This window comes from Polypterus senegalus, chromosome 5, assembly GCF_016835505.1.
Source record: "Polypterus senegalus isolate Bchr_013 chromosome 5, ASM1683550v1, whole genome shotgun sequence".
Lineage (NCBI taxonomy): Eukaryota > Metazoa > Chordata > Cladistia > Polypteriformes > Polypteridae > Polypterus > Polypterus senegalus.
The window spans coordinates 146,599,498-146,624,065 of record NC_053158.1 but is presented as its reverse complement, the minus strand read 5'-3'; the positions used below and the strand labels follow the sequence as shown (position 1 = coordinate 146,624,065).

The following is a 24,568-nucleotide window of genomic DNA, read 5'->3' as shown; positions in this document are numbered from 1 at the left end:
TAGGCAAAATTATGTCTCTGGAAATAATTAATGTTGATGGAGTACAAATGCCTCACCGCGTAGTAAATATCAGGGGAGATGGTGCTTGCTTATTCTCATCTATAGCTTATTTAGTGCACGAAACTCCGTCTTTAGCGGTACAGATTTGGGCTGACATTGTACGACTTTGGACAGGCACTCGAGGGGATAAAAAAACTTAGGTTTTCGGGAGATGTTATAAATGGGCACTTTAATGTTCTCATTCCCTACACTTACATGCCTAATGTACACATGGAGCACACACAAATTGAGGATAAAAGTTGGTCACCTTAAAAGGCGGGTGAGCCTAGTAATAATATGATATTTGTAACGTCTAATATGTCTTATTTTCTCCTGTTTTGTCTAATATATTGGGTAATACGAGTGTAATGGTGACTAAAGTGTGTGATCTAATAATGTTAAAAAACGTATTTAGAAGGTTGTAAACAGGTTTTCTATACTCTTAACTGCCAAAATATTCGACTTATAAATAAAGAATCCTACTTCGCAAAAATTCATTTATCACGGTAGAGTCTGAAACGGATTAACCGTGATAAACGAGGGTTCACTGTATTTGCAGGACTTGTGTTGAAGTGACATTCGGCATCTGTCAAGCGTTGTAAGCATACAACTGGTTTCATCGATAACTTCACATCCAGCTTTTGAGAGTTGAAACATTCATAAACATCAAAGTGTCTACTAATGAAATCGTCACCTGTGAATCTAAGATGTTTAAGAGGCATTGGCGGTTGTCGAAAGGTATAAAATATTTCGCTATTTCGGTACACTTGAAAGTGACAACCGAGCAATTCAGCGACAGCCATCAACAAACATGCAGAACCATAGGTGAAGGGCTTAAGAATTTCACTCTTATAGTGCTCCTGTGTAGTATAATGATCTCCTGTACCGTCATCAGTCCACACCTTGAACCTGTCCCAGTCATTCAATACATAAGACACAATGTTCCTCCGGATATCAAGAGTGAGTCTGATATGGCCATGCAATTTGTAACAAAGAGAATGGAAAAGGCAGGTGCCATCTCCGGGCATGGAAACCACTCGATAGACATGTTAATGGGGGTACGGTTGGAACGATAAAGGAAATGGGTACCTGAACAATGTAAAGTATGTAAAGTAAATCTAAAATACCTACACAATAACTATAATCATAATAAACGAACAATAAAACGGCGGAGAAGCCGTGGATTAAATGAAAAGGCTGCAGTTATCAGCAGGGAGACGTGAATCCCGTGGCGAAGCAAGGAAGGGAATGTAGAGACCGGAGCGACGGACGGCATTATATAGGCAGGCAGCCAACACCGTGGGAGGCGTTGGGATGGGGGACCCAACGGCAACCGAGCTGCAGGCTATGGACGTATATATGTACATAAGTAGGATTCAGTTAGCGTTGGGAACCAGCGTACCAAATTTCTTTCCTTTATTGTTCCAACCATACCCCCATTAACATGTATATCAAGGTGATTACCATCAACCAAAGAACTGTCACTTACCGAGTGGTTTCTATGCCCGGAGATGCCGCCTGCCTTTTACATTCTCTGTGTTACATATTGCACGGCCATATCAGACTCCATCTTGATATCCGGAGGAACATTGTGTCTTATGTAGTGAATGACTGGGACAGGTTCAAGGTGTGGACTGATGACGGTACAGGAGATCATTATACTACACAGGAGTACTATAAGAGTGAAATGCTTAAGCCTTTCACCTATGCATCTGCATGTGAGTTGATGGCTGCACTGAATTGTTCGGTTGTTGTTTTCAAGTGTAACGAAATGGCCAAACATTTTACCCCTTTGGAGAACCGCCAATGCCTCCTAAACATCTTAGATTGACAGGTGACGATTTGAGTAGTGGACACTTTGATTTTTATGAATGTTTCAACTCTCAAAAGCTGGATGCGAAGTTATCGATGAAGCCGGTTGTATGCTTACAATGCTTGACAGATGCCGAATGTCACTTGAACACAAGTCCTGAAAATACTAACGTAATTGTAACAAACCATGAAACTCAAACCGATTATGACAGCAGCAATCCAAGCTGTGAGAAAACAGTAAAAATGAGGCATGTCACACATCGTGGTACATTTTTTGATGCAGCTAGACGAAAACAACTTTGTGACACTGCCGCCAAGTACTCGCAGAAAAATCCATAAGTTAATAGACACGCTGTCGCTAAATACTCACAGGCAAATCCACAAATTCATAGAGACGCTGTCGCTAAATACTCGCAGGCAATTCCACAAGTTCATAGACACGCTGCCGCTAAATATTCACAGGAATTCGTTCGTAATACCGGGAATGCCTGTTAAACATCTTAGATTCACGAGTAGCGATTTGGGTAGTGAACACTTCGATGAATGAAACCTATTATCTTTACAACGGTTGACAAACACGGAATGTAACTTGAACACAACACGTCCTCCAAATACGAACTTGATTGAAAGAAATAATGATAATCAAATCCTTGATGACAGCAACACTCATAACAGTGACAAAACAATTACATTGACAATCATGTTACGTTATTTTTAAAATGTTTCCTTTTCTTTTTCATAACTTCTTTAACACACTACTTCTCCGCTCTGAAGAGCGGTTATTTTGCTAGTATATAATAATGTCCAATGCATTGTCTTTGTTGTTATCTGCAGGATGAAATCAGTGAGCTAGTACAGTTAATGGGAGGTCGTGTGTATCGAGATCTGAATGTATCTGTTACTCATCTTATTGCTGGTGAAGTTGGAAGCAAAAAGTACCTTGTTGCGGGTACACTGGGGAAACCAATTCTGTTGCAGTCTTGGGTAAAAACACTCTGGGAGAAATCACAGAACTGGTAAGACTAAATTAAAGATTTTTTTTTTCTCTTTTGATTTGGGTTAGGGTAGTTTTAATAAATTGTTATTACAGCATTTTCCTTTGTGTATCCACACAGTTGAACAGTTGGGGGCTGCTTACTTGTGTTGTGGTTTTATGCCTATACATTTGTCTCATTCTGTTAGTGTAACAATATTTATTTTCTTATTATGTGTTTGAAATGTGAAAATACAGTGCAGTTTAAGCTCTTGAATGGCATGGTAGTCTTACCTGTAATACTGCCTTTTACATAATTCTAAAATTCTGTTGCAATATTAGAAACGATTATCCATGTTTCAATCTGCTAAAGTTTCTTGATGCTTGACATAAAACTTAATGTAAAAAAACAGATCAGAAGAAACCAAAGTTATAACTGGGTATACATCCACATTTTACATATGTAAATATAAGATGTGTGCATTTTTAAAAACACCAGTATTTAAACTTGTGAGATTTTTGAGGGGTAGTAATGCAGCAGAGCTCAGGAGGACTTTTTGTTCGTTGACCTTGCTGGGGGCAATATCACGTTTCAGTTTCCAGGAACCCTGTGACTCATGGTAGTCTAATGAAGTGAACCTCTTTACATTAGTATTGTGACATTTTTTTGTCAAAATAGGAATTAGAGATATCACTCTTGTTGGTAAACTGTTAACAGAGGTTAATGAATTGAGTCTATAACAAGATGAACAGTTGTAGGCAGAAGTCTTAATATTCACTTGAGTAAATTCAATTTGGTGTTGGCTTGATTAGAAAAGAAAATTGTTTTTGTCTCTCTGCATTTAAGAGAGGACTCATTTTCATATGCTAGTCCTTCTGGGATGAATTCACAGCAAGGGTACCAGCTGTGCTGGTCAGCCTCCATTACAGCAAGATACTAAACGTTGGTAAGAGTTCTGATTGAAGGGCATGTTATACAAATCTTTAAATACTTTGCAGCTCATTTATCCCCAGAAAAAAGTAGTCACCTCCAGATGATCACTAAACTTAAAGGTTAAATAAGCTTCATTTGTTAGTTTGCTTCCTAATTGATGTTAAAAATCTTGCAGTAGCTGTTATTTTTTTATTACAAGATCATCTGAAGTGCATGGACATTTTCAGTGTCTATAAAAGTGTTATGAAAAATAGTTCAAAATGTCTAAATTTGTTAAAAATATGTGAGCTATAAAACAAATGTCAGTTAGCAAACCAAAACAGTATCTTTCTTTTAAGAGAGAAATTCTTGGAGACCTTTGACATTTTGAGAATGCAATGCATTGTTAATAGAAAAATATATGAAAAGATTGAGCAACACCTCTAATAAACCTGTATTTGATAAAACAGTCTGATGAAAGGTCTGTGGAAAAGTGCGATTTGAATATATAATCTAATCAACACCTCTGCCTTTGACCGTCGCCCAGGTCACATTGTACCTGCCCCTATTCCTCCTGCTGATAGTGACAGTCACACGTTACGTTCTAGGACTGTTCCTCACAAGGCCCTGTGGTAGGACTGGCTGCCAGGTGCTCACCTGCAGGTACTTCCCAGGCCTGGCTCCAAGGGGAGGTCCTGGTAATGACATACCTGGCAGGGTACTCTTTTTAAATTTATGAGTTTGCATTACTGTGGGCTTTAAATTGCTCTTTGTTTTAACCCTTACCTGGGACCAGTTTGTCTTGGGGTTCCCAACCAGGAGTTTCTGCTCCAGACAACAGCTCACAGGGGCACTCAAACCTCTTCACTGTGATAAGGTGGCAATTCCCAGAGAAGAGCAGCAAAACTTTTTTTTTCCCCCAAAATTCTTACTACCTAAAAAATGTATCTGATAAACTAGCCATTTTATCTAACATTATATGCAGCATTTATACCTTTTATTTATATAAAAAAGATATCAAAAAGACAATATTAAACAATAATAGGCATATACTTGTTTCCACCCCATGTCACTCCCCACTCTGTTGTTTTTGCTGTTTTCTCATCATTATCCTAGCATCTGCCAAGGTCATGTCACAAAATAATTGAATTAAAATTCTGTTTTAATTATTTTTCTATGTATACTTGCATCTATATTGAACAAAAGGTAGCTTGTTCGAGTTTTTCTGCATAGTATAGAATTTTGTGTTTATGCCTTTCTGTTGAAAACTCTCTAAAACATAAATCCATAATTTGCAATTGACATTTAGCAGACTTATGTAAGCAAAATTAACTGGAAAGTAGCTGGTCATATGTCTAATAGAATGTTGTCATACATGTGTGATATTAGCATTGTTGATACTTATTAAAAATATTTCCGTTTTGATTTTTTGTTTTTAATTTGTCTCTGTTTATATGGGAAAAACAATATCTCATTTCTATAAAGTTATATATGTATCTTGATATGAAAAGTATATATGTATATATATATATATATATATATATATATATATATATAAAGTACCAAAATTTCATACCTTGATACAGTACTAATAAAAGTACTGAATTTCTGCATCATTTTCAATATCCAATACAGTTAACTCATAATGTTTAAATTGCCGTTTTTATGCTTTAAAATCATTACATTGATGCAAACAAATTTTACTAATTAAGTACTGTATAGGAATAATTAACTACAGCAGTAGTCAATAGCCTTGGCATTAACCTTTAATATGTGGCCCATCCCAAAAACTACAGCTCCCATCTTCCCACAGTCATAGTCTTACATTGGCAGATTTGAATTTTGAGCTGGATTCTTCAACAGCCTGCAGATTAAAATAATTAAAGACCTCTGCTTAATTTGTTAAATGTTTAACCGACTACAATAAAACTTTTTAACCTGCAGAAAAAAACCATGCATTACATCTTACTTAATGTGTAACATTAAGTGTCGGTCCTTCAGGGTTTTGGCACAATTGGTTGTGTTAGCTTGTGTTAGTTGGTACTGTATGGTAGTAAATCTTGCATGCAGGTTTGCATGGATCTTGTGGTTTATCCATTCCCACTTGGCAAAAAGCCGAAATATTTCCAGATACCACACTGAGTGCCCTGTTTGTCAATTAAGAGTTCCAATATAGGCTCCACTGTTGCAAAAGTTGTCACCTTATTAATATTTGTGAGTCAATGGAAACAAGGCTGCAGTCCTAGCCATGCCCATTGGTAACCTTTTGAAACTCAAACGTCCAATGTGGTTCAAACTTTAAATGCATTCGTAATGTAGGCTGTAGAATCAGTAACATGAAAAATGAGTATTGAAACAATTTTAAAATGTTACAATCGACTCTTACTGATATTTTGATACTTTTGATACTATATGCATTTTATTACTACATGCATTATTACTACATGCATTACAAAAAACATTCCAATCGTTGATCCACTGCAAACATAGATTCTAAACCATCGTAGATGAGCAAGTCTATATAATTAAATCTGATTTCTGTCTGTCCATCAGTAACACTGTTTTGTGTGTGTTTGTGTATGTATGTATTTAATGTGATGTATTTATTAATAAATATTTTTTATATACTTAAGCCTTTTCAGATATACTGACCTCAGCATGGATGAGTACCTTTGCCCAGTATTTCAGGGTTGTTCCATATGTGTGACAGGACTGTCCAACATAGAAAGAAAAGAAGTGCAGAAACTTACCGAGAAGCATGGCGGTCAATATACAGGGCAGCTGAAGATGAATGAATGCACTCATCTCATAGTTCAGGAGCCTAAAGGTATTTCTCTCTCTCTCTGTGTGTGTGCTTGAATTTGTAAAACTAAATGTATAAATATATCAGGCTTCTCATGTTTGTTTTTGTTTTGTATAAACCTAATATGTAAAGAACTATCCCCAAATTTACTAATCAGTAGAGCTGCTGTTCTGTGATTAAATTTAACCCAATCGCTTAAACAGCACCAAGTGAATCCAAGTCTATTAATAGTGCTTGATCATTTCCTGTATTATTTCTTGATAATGGTCTTCATTCACACACACACACCAGTAGAGCTGTCTCTTGTAATGTGGGATCATCCTGTATTGGAACACAAAATACAATGTTCCATTTTAAATCCGTAAGAGACAAGATTTGACCCATATTTTCATACATATCGTTCAATGCGGTAGTGTATATATTAAAGTGCAGAGAATAACATGAGAACAATTAAAATCAAACCAATTATACAGTCACATCACACATTATAGCCAAACAACTAGATCAAGACCTGCAGTGATATCTACTAATGTAAGTTTGCCCTTGAAACGTAAAAGGCTTGTTGAGGTATAGGTCTGAGTGTGCGGCAGATTGTCAGTGGGTCAGTCCTGTCCCTAGTGACAAATACATTTGTCGTAGAGCATTTTCAGTTGTTAGTAGAGGCTATCTGACCTGGAGCAGCATGGTGTAGGTGCTATCAATTTCCGAGTAGCTAAAGAGTAGATAGCAGAGTGGAATCACTCGATTCATTACACCTCACTCACACTTCCCCAATACAAACATGGTAAGTTTTTGATGTTTAATTGTATGTTAGTACTGTAGTCAACATTATAAACCTACTATAGCCTATGTTACACTGGAACCAATAAAACTAGGCAAATTGACCTTGCTAATATTTACATCCATTTGGACTAAAGAGTTAAAATTTTATCATAGTGTTTAACTATCATATATATATATATGTTGTAATGAAGTGCATTTCTTTTCACTTGCTCTGTGTAAAACTTAATGCCATTTTAAATGTATGGTGTTAATTTGTTCATTCTTTGGATTTTGGGTTTGACGTTAAGAATCAGAGTAATTTTATATCAAACCAATAGACCTTTGTATTATCCACTATTTTGATCGACTTTTTAAAGCTAGATGCCTTATCAATGTTTTTTTGTATTGTTAAAAAGTATAACACAGCTACAAAGAAACGTGAATTTGTAATATCAAGAAAAGTCTGGTTTTGAAAGTTAATCACTGAAACTTTTGGTTATTTTCAGAGAGACTAAATTAAACCCCTTTTTTTTTTTTTTTTTAAAGCTGATTTTTAATTTTCTTCTTTTATTTATAGGTCAGAAGTATGAATGTGCCCTAAAATGGAATGTTTACTGCGTGTCCATCCATTGGTTTTACAACAGCATTGACAAGGGTTTTTGCCAGGATGAGTCAATATACAAAGTTGAGCCATCAGAGAAGAAGCAGAGACCAAATACATCAACACCTACAGGAAGTGGAACAAAACAAAATGGTGAGCTCGCACATTTTGGTTGTTTTATAAATTTTGGGTATGGCTAATAGAATTACCATCTGGGAAACAACTAACTTAAGGTGTTGCTGAAATCATAAATGTTCCAGTACTTTTGGATGTAGACTTAATAAGTTTCTAATTTTAATTTTACTTAGTGTAACCCCCAAAAAAAAATTATCGCTATGTTTTAAACTTGTGTTTTTGTAGTATTATTTACTGCCCTATTTTTTAATTAGTCCTAATCTTCTGATGTTGTAAGAGCATTGGCTTAGCTTTGTGGACATTTATCACATTAAAAAGGTTTTGTTGATTTAAGCCTTACTTATACAAAAATAATCATTTGTTACAAAAGTATTTTGGTGATTCATTGCAGACTTGACTCTTTATCAAGAATCTGTGTACTAATCTGATTTCAATTTTTAGTCACAGATTTCTTTTGTACTTTTAAATCACTATATTGCAAGATAGTCAGAAACAATGTTAATGAGATGTTAACGAACCACGGTATATATTAATGAATAGATTTAATTTTTCAAAGTCATTTTCATTTTTCAATAGTAAAATCAATTTGCTTTCAAAATATCAGTTGAATGTAAATCTACAAATAAAATAAATGCTGCATATACAAATTTGTATTAAAAATGTCTGTTCTAACGTTTTCTATATACATTTTTTCAAACTTTTTATAGGTGCACTGTCAGAATAAATTTGAAATTTAGAGTAATGTTAGAAGTGCATCAGACATGTGTTTAAGACATTTTTGCATCCTTATGTACAACAGACACCGTTAACACTATTTTACAATCTTAATTTTAGGATCTGTCTTAGGCATGAGCCACATTTCCAATATCAGTGTGAGTTGTATTAGTGAGTCTGTTACAGCTAGCCGTCTAGAGAATGAAGGAGAGCAACTGGACACACTTGACATTAGTTCTTTTAATGCTCCTGATGATCTTTTGGATGGTTGCAAAGTAAGCTTTATTTTTCTTTTATTATCCTATACAATTGTGATTGTGATTTATGCAAATCTCATGGACATTTCCCAGATTAATCCTGTTTGGAATAAAACGTTTTACAGTTGGTGTCTGTCCTGATGCCAGGGTCCTTTAGTCATGTTAGCCAAAGGTGTACTAATATAGTAGTTTATAATATAGTTGTGTGTGTGTATGTATATAAATAAAGACCGTCTGAGTTTTGAAAGAGTTTGGTTTGTTTATAACTCTTTCATTAAAAAATAAGAGCTGTGTTAGTAATGTCTATTAAGGAGAGAGTAGAAGAAAAAGTTTTATGTTAATGTATTCCTTTTTCAAAGTAGTATTCTAACTGCACTTTTTCTTCCTTTTTTTTCCTTTCTCTCCCCCATTTGGTATTCCCCACCATCTCCAAAGATCTATTTAAGTGGATTTGCTGGCAAAAAACTTGATAAGCTAAGGAGATTGATTAATGCTGGTGGTAGTGTACGATTTAATCATCTTAATGAAGATGTTACCCATATTATCATGGCAGAGGAGAGTGAAGAAGTAAAGCAGTTTTTAAGTAGAGTGTCCCACAGGTAGTGTTTATTTATTTAAGATGTGTTACATAAGATTATGTAATGTAAAGTCCCAGTCTGAATTTGCATAAGTTTTGATTATGTCTTCTAATTATTATGGTATCCTCGGTGCTTCTTAAAAGCATTTGTTCTTGAATATTGGTTTTATAAAACATTTACCACTTTAAAAATATTCTCTTGTTCGTATTCCTCCAATCTATGCTTTTCATATAAGAGATTAAGCAGTCAAAGTAAGCCTAGTCAATATCAGATATATTGAGCAGAGCTTAGAAGCTCTTTTACTAGCTCTTATCAACTTGTTTTAATACACAATACCAATAAAAAACAATTTAGTTATTATTATTATTATAATTAATGAAAATTGCACATAAGTATACTTAAAAAATTAAATAAATAAATAGGGAGTGTGCTCCCTTCGACTTTCTCATATACTAAGATAGAGGAAAAGGTCATCAGAACCACTTCCAGTTGTGCAATATTTGTCGAATGTTGTTTCTCATCATAACTAATTGATAATATTGATAAACAATCTATGTCTATTTATAATCAAACTTTATATTAAAATGATTTTTTCACACTTAGGGAGGTTGAAAACGGAGGTGGAATTTTTTCATGATTATATATGCATTGCCTAGATTACATGCAAAGTAAAAAGAGTTATAGTCGCCTAAAACATAAAAAGTGTTAGTATTATGTAATGTTTGTTGCAATAAATTGCTATAGGTAAAATTACATTTAGCTGCATTTAATTATGATAGTGAAGAAATAAAAAAAAAAAAAAAATCATACAATTAAATGCATTACCAGGAACATGACGGGGATGTATCAGCTTGTTGTTCCCATTACATCTTTATATTTACATGTAATATTCAATGTTTAAACGTTATTGCTAAACTGGTGATGTAAAAATTTAAATAAAATTAATAATAGTTATTGAAAGAATATGCATTCTATTGAATACAGTTTTTAATATTGTGTATACATTTATATTTCCATGATAGAAAAAAATTCATATGGTTGTTTAAATAAAATACTACAGCTGTATTTAGAAGGTCGTAAACAGGTTTTCTATGCTCTAACTGCGAAAATATTCGATTTATAAATAAAGAATCCTACTTCGTGGAAATTCAATTATCGCGGCAGAGTCTGGAACGGATTAACCGCGATAAACGAGGATTGACTGTACTTCAGGTTGAGCAATTTTTCTCAAATTTCATATGTTTGCTTTTTCTCATTATAAATATCTATATAAAATTTTAATCATCCATCTGTAGTTATAATTTTGGTTTCGCAAAAGTATTCAGTTAAAGTACCACTTCTGGTTGCCAGTAGTGGTCCAAATGTTGATAGGATTCCTTATTTTTGATATAAAGCAGGTGTACAAAATCTCATTAACCAAAGTCAAAGCATTTTCGAGTTATCGTATTTACACATAGACATAATTTCAACAATGGTATTCTCTGACTCGGGAAGGTCTAAAACGTCAAGATTCATCAAAATCTTGTTCGGATTTTTTCACGATTACTATACCGTGTCTATACTATGTATACGAGAAAGTAAAAATTTATTGGCAAATTAGGTCGCTCATTGAAATGAGTTTTGGGATTTTGTCAGAAAGAACACTTAAGAAGCAGTCTTAATATTATGCACCCTGAATATTGATCGGCTCTGAATGTCTTGTGGTTTCCATGCATATTGCCATTGAGCACACATTTGTTGAAAAAATCTATTGCTGAAGTATTTGATCTTAATATAAATACAGCATTGAATTAGTTATTTATAAATTTATCCTAGTATCATAATCCATTCATGCCATTGTAATTTTAAGGTCAGTGGCAGTTCAGTAGATGTTGAATAAAACTTCCAGTTTTTAAATTTTTCTAATTGTAAAACCCACTTTATTTTTTAACAGCATGCCACATCCATGAAACATTAAATTATCTCCCATGAAAGGAAGTGAATTCCTTAGTATTTTTATTGCTAAATTGATTTTTGTCAGCCTCATGTTGTGTCATAATTTTAAATGCTTTTTATTTTTACTTTGTGCAGACCACATGTAGTAACAGTAAAATGGTTAATACAAAGCTTCAAGCAAATGTGTCTCCTTCCAGAAGAAAAATTCCTCCTTCCTGAGTACTTGCCTCATGAAACTTCCACAATTGAATCCTCAAATCGCGAGATGACTTCTCAGCGTCCTGTGGAATTAAAAACATTGGCAGATGATAGTATAAGCATGCAGACAGCAGGAGATGAGGACTTGTTGTCTCAGTATGCAAGTGATTACCCTAAAGGTTAGAAGTCTTTTTAAATTTGATACTTTCTGTCTATAAACCTTGTGTAATATAATGTATTTAAAATACAATATACATTTTACTTTTATTGTATTATAGATAGGACATTCCACTGTAGAAAAACTGTTCTCAATCTTGGCTTAATGACTTATTTGAAGTGCAAATGGAAAATGCTACACCAGTGATGCCAATTCTGTAGAGCCCATTCTAATTCTTTATTAATGTGAACACAACTTTGACTCATCATACCATATACTTATCAAAATAACATTAAAAAGAATAATGAAGTGAGCTGTTAATGTCACACCACTAAGTCCCTTTAGAAAATTCTGCAGGAAACAAGCCTCATTTATCCTGCCCTTTATAATGTTTTAGTTATTATATCAGTTTTTCCTTTGTTTATAATTGGTATAGTCATTAATTTTTCAGCACTGACAACTATTGTGAACTTGAGGGATTTTTTTTCTAGTATAGTATAGTGTGCTGGGTTCATTTAGGTAAGGTGCCTGTGTTCATTTGATATTATTCATGTTTAAATAGTGTGTCTTGTTATGTGTGTTTTATCATAATTACCTACTCCCAGTTGTCGTCATTCATTTCAATTAACATTACTTAGATCCTACAAAGAAAGAGAGAGAGATTAGGCTTTTGATGTTGGTTGGGTGTTTTTCATTCAGTACTCAATGTTGAAGAGTTCAAACCCCATTTTGCTACAGTTTTATAGTTTTCTGTGCATAGATGCACATGGAGACGTTATTGAGACGATTTATAATTCAGAATTTTTTTGGGTGATCTTTTAAAAATAGTACATCTTTAGTCTAAACAAGCTTTTACTCTAAAGTAACATCTCAGTTGTCAACATTTACCTTACTAATGTCAATTATTTGTTGTTTGACTAAGCAAAATAAGTTTTTGCACAAGTTCTTCTTGTAAAAAGGTGCACATTTCTGAGAATGCCTGGGCCAGGTCTAACATAAAAATGGTTGATTCCTTAACAGAATGGCCCTAGGGAAAAATATGTATTAGTTCAACCTGTATAACATGTCAGACAGAAGATTAAGAAACTCTTATTTAAATGTAGAGATTGGAACTAACAAAACAGTCCTGTAACAAAATATAGATCTCTTTCTTGAATTATATTGGCATCTTCAAAGTTGTAGCCACATAAGCTCATATATGGCAAGCCATTTTAATGTTTAATCTCTTTCCCTCACTAGTTTGTTAATGCCAATTTTTTATATTTGTTATCAACATCTATGCAGATCCACTTCCATTTCATGGAAAATGAATTACTTTATTTAAAAAAAAAAGGCAAAAATCTCAGTGAAACAGTATCTTTGACTTCTTGATGTGGATTTTTATTATGAAATCCAATATCTGGCTACTAAAGTTGATCTACTTACCTAAAGAGAACAGTGCTAATAAAGATGAGGTTGTGCATTTCCACTATTTTGCATACTCTCACTCAATGGGTTCTTAGACCGGATAGCAAGAAAAGTGTCAAAAACTCAGTTTTGCAAGCATTAATGAACAGGTTTATGTTCCATTTATCACCCAAAATGTTGGTCTTACATGTTTTTACAGTACATTATTGTGCTTAAATTACATACCCAAAAATAAATGGCTAGCTATTCTGCTTATGTAATGAAGGAGCAGCAAATGGTTTAATTGCAGTGAGAAGGTTGGGAACATGCGCTGAGAGTGCGTTGCCTCACCCACCATGCAAAGAACCACCTTGTTTGGGAGTGCAACAGGAGAACACATAAAATTCTTAGTATTTATGTAAATAAAAATAAAAACAGTAATATCAACTAAATAAATCACAAAAAATAAGGCCTTTTAGAAATTTCTCTCCAAAAAAATACATTTTACAGTATGACGTAGACATTTTGTGAATTAATTTTAGTTTCTTCATTAATCTGTCAGATATCATTGTACCAATATTTCTTAGCATTGTAAAGTTATGTTTGGCACAAGGTAAACCCCTTTGTAGAATCATTTGGTGTCCCGTTTTGGATACATTTTAGTATGTTGTACCTAAACGATCTCTCAAAACAAGTACTACAGTTGCATTTTTTTATGTTTTAGAAAAAAAAAAATACACTCGCACTATGTATCACTCTGAAGCAACAAGTAAGCAATTTGTATATGTACGTATAATTATGTACTCATTCAAACCTTTAATTTCAAAATTTATGTTAGTCCTTGAAACAATTTCTGCTTACCACTAGACCCAGAAAATACTTAGTTTGTACAATAAATAAGTGTTTTGTTTTTTTTTTGTGGTGCAATTCACACATTTTCTCCCATCTTCTGTTGCAATGGCATGACAAAAGTTTAGTGTTTTTTTCTGCTTTCATGTCTGGAATAAAATAAGTACAGTGATCCCCGCCTATCACTGAAGTTACATTCCTGACCCATCAGCGATAGGTGAAAATCCGCGATATAGAAAGACCATATAAATAAACATTTTTTTTTATATAGTTTAAGCCTTAAAATACCCCTCCCACATGCTTAAAACACCTGTAAACTTATTAAAACACACTTTGTAAACACATATGATAAGTGGATGTTGGGCTAAGGATATGAGTACCATCTCTCTATTATAAAACATTTTAACATCACGCAAGACAAAGCAGTGAGACAGAAGAAAAGCTGCTGTACACGCTTTTAAATGATTGACATGCAGAGTGACAAGCAGAACGGGCATCTTGGCAGAAGCAGCACAAAGCCATTAGCTGATCCGTCCACTTCTGCTTAGTGTGCGTTTAGCTCAACCCCCCCAAATTCACAACATGAGCGGGAGAGACCAGATCATCTCAGAGAGACACTTTGACGACACACAAGATTAGACATTCCAACCTTAGGAAGCAGAACCCGTGAGATGGGGACTTTCGCACGTGAAGCCCTACTTACAAACAATTTAAAACAAGTTCATAGACATCTAACCTAGCAGTTGTTGGAATGTTTTTGGCAGACAAACTTCAGGTGTTCCCATCTCTTAAAACAATGACAAGCAGAAGCTGTACAGGCTTTTAAGTGATTGATGCAAAGTGTGACAAGCACAACAAACAGCTGGCCAGCAGCAGCAAGACATCGGCGGAACCAGTCGCATCTCTTTAGCGTTCTTTCAGGACCGCCCTCCCAACAACGCGAGCAGCGCTATAAGTCCCATGAGAAAGAGATTTAAACACGCCCGTGGCAGGAAATAAAGGACAAATATTGATTTTTACAAAAGTTTTAAAGTAAAAATGAAAATAATGCATATGTAGCAATTCCCATAAAAATAACAATCTCTGTAAATTATTTACCCGGTAAGCCAAACCCGGGGGTGTGAGAGCGAAGCAAACAGGGGGCAGAGCCGCCTAATAATAATATTAATAAATCCGCAATGTAGCGGGGGCGCAATATTTGAACCGCGTTTATAGTAGGGGATCACTGTACATACATTTTCATATCCGCTCCTTCTAGTTCTGGATCACACAGTGGCAGTAGAGCAGTGTGATATGACCTCAAACTGAGATCAGGATATTTTCCACAATCCTGATGATCCTAATATATACCGTATTGCGATAAACCTGAGGTGAAAAAGTATAAACATGAATCATAAGCTAACCAAATTAAAAAGAAAAAAAAAATTGCATGTCCTTAATGCTTGTTATAAAAATCTAAATTTTTCAGCTGCACATTTTTCTTGATTAGAAAAAGTGTAAAATATCCCTTTTATAAAGGTATTGATGCTATTTATAATGAAAGCAGAACTGTTAATTCTAATTTGCTACTTAAAACTATTAATTTCTTTATCACTTTGTGTTTTAGAACTGGAACTTTTCAAAGTTATTTTCATTTAAAATTCACCAGTATTTTCTTAGCAAGTTCTTTGCCAGAAACATCATTATATTACTATTACCTGTTTTTGACAAGAATTATTACAACTTCAAAATAATTGATTTACTTGAACATGCAGCGTTGACATATATTAATATATTTTAAATACAACTGTTAGGTTAAGAAAATAACCATTTTCTTTTTAAGGCTGAATTGTTTACAGAGTAACTCATTTATTTTTTAAAGATAAATATAGAACAGAAGCAGAAACAATCTGTTAATAATAAACAAAACAATTCAAACCTTGTCCTATGTGGATGTTAGGCTGGCCACAAATTTTGTATGCATTGATTCAGATATCTGCTATCAAATATTTTGCCATTTAAATTTACCAACTTTTGTCATGTGCTTAGTAGCTTCATTTTCACACACACACGCAGTTTTTGGGTGCTTTAAAAGATCAATGGTGGTTCCACCTTTAGTGTGTCAAAATAATTTGAAAAGTTTTATTTCTTGGATAAAGCTGGAAACTCTAAAGCCAAGCCAATTCCAAATAACTGAGGACCCTTGTTGTGAAGATATAACACCCTCCCTTTCTAAATAAAAAAACTATTCTGAGTCATTACCAGCCTCAATTCTGTTTGTCTTTCTTTTAAGCTTCTATCTCTCTCTCTCTCTCTCCATGGCAAGTAAGACGCATGCAAGACAAAGCCCCGCCCACCAACGCTAAGACCATGGGATACGACGACAACTCACAGAGCCGCACCCAGCAGAAGTGAAAAAGGCTTCGGCATACACATGCTCTGTTCACACACTGATTTTCAGTCGGCTGTGGTACATTGTGCTTGCTCTGAGAAAAACAATGTTTACTCTAAGCTGAGCTGATGCAGATGCAAAAGCATGTCAATCCGTTAACGTTATAATAAATCTATTTTTGATAATGCAGAGTGTTTAAGTAATGAAATTGAAATTTGCAAACCTTGTACTGTGTGATATAACCAAATTCAATACAGATAGAAAATTTGTTTAACTGCCATAGTTTATAAGCCTTACACTAATGTGAGGAATGGTAACAGAAAGAGGCGTGAGTTGTAAGATTGAAAACAGGGTATAAAGCGGCAGTTAAATGAAGGCAGTAAGAATGTGGTGATCGGGAGATGCACCAGATTCAGATTAATTAGGGGAATAACTGTGGCTTGTAGATTCTGGTTCTGGCTCATACTTGACTGAAGAATAAGGAATGAATTCTCAAGGCAGCAAAACCACTGAAGGAAGACTTAAACTCCGTGAATTATATATGTATACTAGCAAAATACCCGCGCTTCGCAGCGGAGAAGTAGTGTGTTAAAGAAGTTATGAAAAAGAAAAGGAAACATTTTAAAAATAATGTAACATGATTGGCAATGTAATTGTTTTATCACTGTTATGAGTGTTGCTGTTATCAAGGATTTAATTGTCATTATTTTTTTCAATCAGGTTCATATTTGGAGGATGTGTTGTGTTCAAGTTACATTCTGTGTTTGTCTAGTCAATCCCTGACCATCTCATCTTCGTTGTCAACCGTTGTAAAGATAACAGGTTTCATTCATCGAAGTGATCACTACCCAAATACTCGTGAATCTAAGATGTTTAACAGGCATTCCCAGTATTAAGTGGTGGATTTGCCTGCGAATATTTAGCGGCAGCGTGTCTATGAACGTAATTTAAACTTAAACTTTACACCTTGCTTTCCTATTGATATGTCTACAAAGGCTTGTTCAGCTTCAGAGGGTTGTTCCTTTCTTACTGCATCAATAAACAGCTCGTCTTCCTCTTTATCCGAGACATCACACACTGCATGCACGAGTTTACTTTTCCCAGTCCTGCAAACTTTAGCGAAGTGGTTCAATTTACCACATTTTTTTAAACTGTCTTCCTTTAGCTGGACATTGACTTTTTCCACTGTATGGTTTGTTTCCACAGTAGATGAACTTATGAATATGCGTGTATGTGTCTGTTGCTTCATATTCTATTGGTGCCGTCTCAATTGTGTAATGTGTTTTTTGTTCAGCGCTCTTTGGAGCTCTTGCTTGTTCTCTGCGTACTGCGTTCACAGTCAGTTCACGTGAGCCGCTCGGAGTACATGCATCGAAGGTTCTCAGCTGTGCTTGTGCTATCTCATGTGATCTTGTGATGTCCACGGCTTTATTTAATGTTAGCTAAGACCCGACACTTAAAAGTTTCTCTCGCACTTTCGCTGAGTTTGTGCCAAACACTAGTCTTTCTCTGACTATTTCATCTTCGTTTGCATAAATACAGTCCTTCACCCGCGAATATTTAGTGGCAGCGTGTCTATTGGATTGCTGCTGAAGGACAGCCTTATATGGGCAGGCACTCAATTATGTGGGAGGCGTGATGATGGGGAACGCAACTCCGCCTCACACGGCGACCGAGCTGCAGGCTATGGCCGTATATATGTACGTAAGTAGGTTCAAGTTATGACCGTTGCACGTAGAATTTCGAAATGAAACCTGCTTAACTTTTGTAAGTAAGCTTTAAGGAATGAGCCTGCCAAATTTCAGCCTTCTACCTACACGGGAAGTTGGAGAATTTAGTGATGAGTGAGTAAATCAGTCAGTCAATGAGGGCTTTGCCTTTTATTAGTATAGATATAATATTATATACACACACACACAAGATGTGATCAAAAATATGGTGAATATTTAAATAAAAAAAATATTACCGTAAAAGACACATTGCCATTACACCCCCTCGCTTCAAACACACGTCCCATCATTTGTGCCACTTTGTGAAGCAGTTCTGGAAGTCTGCAAGCTGAGTTTTTACCCAGGAACACTACGGTGAACTCTGAGTATTATAAGGGCTTATTAGAGCGTTTAAGAAATGATGTGCGTTGAGAACGACCTGAGAAATTTGGAAACGTTCCATTATGACAATACTCAGTGTCAAAGTCAAAATGACCATGAAAGGTAAATGTTTTGAATCAATTCAGGACATCAAGGTAGCCACGACAGAGTAACTAAAGACACTCATGAAAGAGGAATTCCAGAGCTGCTTAAGAAAGTGGCAAGAATGATGGGATAAGTGTGTTTGAAGCGAGTATTTACCTTACCTTAAGCATTTAACTTATTTTTTGATCACAACTAGTATATGAGTGGGGTTGTTTATATATAAAATAATTTTGTTTCTTTTTTATTCCCCCACATTTAGAGGATTTCTGTAAGTTCAGCTTTTGATGGTCTTGAAAAGTGGTTCACCATTTCTGGCCTTATTTGCAAAATTCAGATCATAGCACAATGTCACACTGATATTCGTGGTCATATCAGTATACCGCCCACCTCTAGGTGGTGGCAGCACCTTTCCTTGCAGCCCTGGGCTAGTCACACACACAGACCTAAAACATTCACGCAATGACCAATATAATGTGTTCAGTCAACCTAAATAGCACATTTTTAGCAGGCAAGTTGAAAACTGAACAATGTGGAACAGTGACATTTGCTCGTCTAGGTAAAGGTGGGGTCTCAAAGATAAATTGTCTTTGGCAGTAGCTCTGACACATACCCGCATACATGTTCCAAGACTGGTCCCCTGTGAGAGCTTGCTCACTGAGATTCTGTGCCATTGTATTGCTTCCCCATATGAAACTGCGAGCAGGAACATTGTAAGTACTGTAAGCTGAAACTTAGGGAGAATGTTTAACAGACAGAATCAGGGAATGGCAGTTGAACCCTTGAACTGTAAAACTACATACCGTGATGCTTCAGACTTATGCTATGACCAATACTTACAAATCAAACATGGCATGAAGTCCTTCTGCAAATGTCATTCTCAATAGAGTCAAAACTGTGATCATACTATGACTCAGTCTTCATATTCCAGATCACTAGCATACTGTAACTTTTCTTGGACTTCCTCAACCACATTTTCTTTTTTGATGACATTTCCATAGTACAAATTTCAAGTCTTATTGCAAGTCAACCAAACAATCACCATGCACTCTGACCAAAGCTGTCGCTGTTGATCTTTTACAAATGGCTGTAATATGAATGACCATTCATAGACAACTATATACAGTGGTGTGAAAAACTACTTGCCCCCTTCCTGATTTCTTATTCTTTTGCATGTTTGTCACACAAAATGTTTCTGATCATCAAACACATTTAACCATTAGTCAAATATAACACAAGTAAACACAAAATGCAGTTTTTAAATGATGGTTTTATTATTTAGGGAGAAAAAAAATCCAAACCTACATGGCCCTGTGTGAAAAAGTAATTGCCCCCTTGTTAAAAAAGAACCTAACTGTGGTGTATCACACCTGAGTTCAATTTCCGTAGCCACGCCCAGGCCTGATTACTGCCACACCTGTTTCAATCAAGAAATCACTTAAATAGGAGCTGCCTGACACAGAGAAGTAGACCAAAAGCACCTCAAAAGCTAGACATCATGCCAAGATACAAAGAAATTCAGGAACAAATGAGAACAGAAGTAATTGAGATCTATCAGTCTGGTAAAGGTTATAAAGCCATTTCTAAAGCTTTGGGACTCCAGCAAACCACAGTGAGAGCCATTATCCACAAATGGCAAAAACATGGAACAGTGGTGAACCTTCCAGGAGTGGCGGCAGACCAAAATTACCCCAAGGCGCAGAGGCGACTCATCTGAGAGGTCACAAAGACCCCAGGACAACGTCTAAAGAACTGCAGGCCTCACTTGCCTCAATTAAGGTCAGTGTTCATGACTCTATCATAAAAAAGAGACTGGGCAAAAACGGCCTGCATGGCAGATTTCCAAGACGCAAATCACTGTTAAGCAAAAGAACATTAGGGCTCGTCTCAATTTTGCTAAGAAACATCTCAATGATTGCCAAGACTTTTGGGAAAATACCTTTGGACTGATGAGACAAAAGTTGAATTTTTGGAAGGCAAATGTCCGTTACATCTGGCATAAAAGGAACACAGCATTTCAGAAAAAGAACATCATACCAACAGTAAAATATGGTGGTGGTAGTGTGATGGTCTGGGGTTGTTTTGCTGCTTCAGGACCTGGAAGGCTTGCTGTGATAGATGGAACCATGAATTCTATTGTCTACCAAAAAATCCTGAAGGAGAATGTCCGGCCATCTGTTTGTCAACTCAAGCTGAAGCGATCTTGGGTGCTGCAACAGGACAATGACCCAAAACACACCAGCAAATCCACCTCTGAATGGCTGAAGAAAAACAAAATGAAGACTTTGGAGTGGCCTAGTCAAAGTCCTGACCTGAATCAATTGAGATGCTATGGCATGACCTTAAAAAGGCGGTTCATGCTAGAAAACCCTCAAATAAAGCTGAATTACAACAATTCTGCAAAGATGAGTGGGCCAAAATTCCTCCAGATTGCTGTAAAAGACTCATTGCAAGTTATCGCAAACGCTTGATTGTAGTTATTGCTGCTAAGGGTGGCCCAACCAGTTATTAGGTTCAGGGGCAATTACTTTTTCACACAGGGCCATGTAGGTTTGGATTTTTTTTCTCCCTAAATAATAAAAACCATCATTTAAAAACTGCATTTTGTGTTTACTTGTGTTATATTTGACTAATGGTTAAATGTGTTTGATGATCAGAAACATTTTGTGTGACAAACATGCAAAAGAATAAGAAATCAGGAAGGGGGCAAATAGTTTTTCACACCACTGTATCTTTGGAATGCTCTGAACCTCAGCCATTCACTGTAGGTGGGATGTTTTTATTAAAAACAGGTTTAGTTAGCTGTGATGAGTTGCTTTGCTTGGCATATACATGTGCAAATTGTATATTTTACTAATGAAAGAAAGCAGACAACATGGAAGAGTATTGTTTAGTTGAAAGTAGACATCCTTGGGAATGTAAACATGAAATTGTTGCTTTTGATTGATTTGTGGTTTTATTGCAATGTATAGTGGAACCTCGGTTCACGTACGTCTCGGTACACGTACAACTCAAAAATTTCGCCAAACTTTTGCCTCGGTTCACGACCACACACTTGGTATACGAACAAGCCAGTTTCTCTTTAGGTTTGTACATGTTCAGTCTCTCTCTGTGCATTTCCTGTGCAGCGAGTGAGCAAGAGAGAGACAGCGCGCACACACACACACACACACACACACACACACACACACACAGAGGCAGACACACACACACACGAGACAGAGGCAGACACACACACGAGACAGAGGCAGACACACACACACACGAGACAGAGGCAGACACACACACACACGAGACAGAGGCAGACACACAAAGAGACGTGTGAAACAGAGGCACGCGCACACACACGAAAGAGAGAGAGGGAAGGCTGGACGCATAAGGTAGAAAAGGCTTGTTTTTGTTTTCAGTTCTGTTTACAGCGATCGGTTCGTAGTGTGCATTGTGGCAATGTTACATTTCTTAGTGGTTTATTAAATTATGGATTTTTCAAATGTTCATTTTTTTTCTTGTGCTTAAAACTCATTAAAAAAAAAGTGTTTTTAGCGAGCGGTTCCTAGCACTATAGCCGAACTATTGCAGTGTTAGTTTTCTCTATTGTTCAAGGTTTTCTCAGTGTTACTCAATCTTTTTACATTTAGTTTACTAATACGCTGTGTATTCTATGGTATAATTAACTATACTTGTGCTTAAAAATAAAAATATATATACAGTAATCCCTCCTCGATCGCGGGGGTTGCGTTCCAGACCCCCCCGCGATAGGTGAAAATCCGAGAAGTAGAAACCATATGTTTGTATGGTTATTTTTATATATTTTAAGCCCTTATAAACTCTCCCACACTGTTAACATTATTAGAGCCCTCTAGACATGAAATAACACCCTATAGCCAAACGTTTAAACTGTGCTCCATGACAAGACAGAGATGACAGTTCTTTCTCACAATTAAAAGAATGCAAACATATCTTATCTTCAAAAGAGCGCCTTCAGGAGCAGATAATGTCAGAGAGAGCGCTCGCTAAGAAAAGCAAACAATCAAAAAATCAATACGTGCTTTTAAGTATACAGAAGCACCGTGATAAAGCGGCATTTTGTAGAGGAGCCTCTGTGTCCTCTGTGCAAACAGCCCCTCTGCTCACACCCCATCCGTCAGGCAGAGAGAGTGAGAAAGATAGAGAGAAGTAAACAAGCACCGCACAGGAAGCATATCTTATATCATTGAGGAGTTTTAGTTAATATGTAATACATGCTCTGATTGGGCAGCTTCTAAGCCATCCGCCAATAGCGTCCCTTGTATGAAATCAACTGGGCAATCAAACTGATGAAGCATGTAACCTAAATTAAAAGACCCATTGTCCGCAGAAAGCGGCGAACCAGCAAAAATCCATGATATATATTTAGATGTGCTTACATTTAAAATCCGCGATAGAGTGAAGCCGCGAAAGTCGAAGCGCGATATAGCGAGGGATTACTATCTTTATATATAGTTCGGACAGTCAGCAACGGATTAATTGTATTTACATACAATCCTATGGTGGAAATTGCTTCGGTTCACGACCAAATCAGTTTACGACCAGAGTTTTGGAACAAATTATGGTCGTGAACCGAGGTTCCACTGTACACAGGCAACTTTAAACTATGGCAGTCTGTTCGGATACCTTGTGCAAAAGCAGCTTCTCTGCAAATTGTAACTTGTGTGCATGTGTGGTAAACTTTTAGTTTTTTTGAATTCTTCATTCTTAAACTAGGTCAAACATAAAAATAACACAGCTGCTGATCCACATGCTGTAATGTGCCCACAGGCATCTTTTGTAATGTCACTTAATGCAGGGTTTTTTAAACTGTGCTTCAGGGTCCACAGCAGTCCTTTTTATATACAGTACTGTACAGTAGAAAAAAATCATTTTAAAGACTGACTTTAATTACTTTGCATAGTTTTTAAGCAAGTATAACTCACAATGTTCTTCAGTTTTTTCCTTTTAGAGAAGTCCTATCTCAATGTAGATACTGACTAGATCTGCAGGTTCGCAGACACAAAAAACACACAAAAAAGATGGGAAAAGTGTCCCTTAAAAAACATAGTCGCTGTATCCATATCTCCATGCTTAGTTTCGCTTCACTGCCACATGACTCCTGTCTTGCTCATCCCTCTTCTTTGTTCTCCGCCTGTGCAATTTGAAGTGTCCGACCCCAAACCCCCACCCACCCATCAGGACTGCTCGTAAACCACACGTCCCAACCAAGTGAATTTTTGTGAAAATTAGCATCTTATTAGGTGAGTGCTCCCTTTATCAACTCCTCCACTCCCCAATAAGAAGTTTGTATAGTGCATTACACTCTCTCAGATCCAATATTACAATATTTTAGGTTTTTGGTAATTTTTTTTTTTTTTCTACCAGTTGTTGAAATTGTTAAACTAATGCAGATTAGTAATAGAATAAGTGTATCTAACATTTCATTTTAGTGTTTAATAATATTACTTAATAGTTGGTAAAGTTCAGGAACCTTCATCCAATCTAGAAGCAGAATGCAGAACTGTTCTTCGTGTTTTTTGTTTTTTTTTTAAAAAGTATGTTACTTGTGAATATTCTTTTTTTATATGTAGCTGTGTACATTTTGTAAGTTTTGTAAATTAAAAGTATACAAATGAGGCTGTTTTTTATTCCATACTAAACCCACGCTACTTTTCTTAAAATAAAAATTTTCTTACATAAGAATAAGACAAAAATAAAAACTATCAGTAATCAATTTTAAAATACAACTAAGCAGCACCTTTAGTAGTTTGTGCCTAAAAAGAGTTCAAAACTTTACAATTTAAGACCAGACAAATTATGATGTTTCTAAACATTCAATTCCCAGAGTTGGTATGCCATGAAAAAAGGTTGAGAACACAGTTTA

At 35.8% G+C, this 24,568-nt stretch overlaps 1 protein-coding gene across 3 annotated transcripts in view; it reads left to right on the top strand.

The window, feature by feature from the left end:
- Positions 1-24,568, top strand: part of topbp1 (DNA topoisomerase II binding protein 1) — a 91,806-nt gene that overhangs the window by 27,003 nt on the left and 40,235 nt on the right. For all 3 annotated transcript variants that reach the window (XM_039753462.1, XM_039753461.1, XM_039753463.1), the window contains 6 exons: positions 2,686-2,867; positions 6,371-6,564; positions 7,880-8,056; positions 8,873-9,027; positions 9,445-9,608; positions 11,658-11,899. In XM_039753462.1, coding sequence (XP_039609396.1) covers positions 2,686-2,867; positions 6,371-6,564; positions 7,880-8,056; positions 8,873-9,027; positions 9,445-9,608; positions 11,658-11,899 — 1,114 coding nt within the window. The remainder of the gene's footprint in view (positions 1-2,685; positions 2,868-6,370; positions 6,565-7,879; positions 8,057-8,872; positions 9,028-9,444; positions 9,609-11,657; positions 11,900-24,568) is intronic.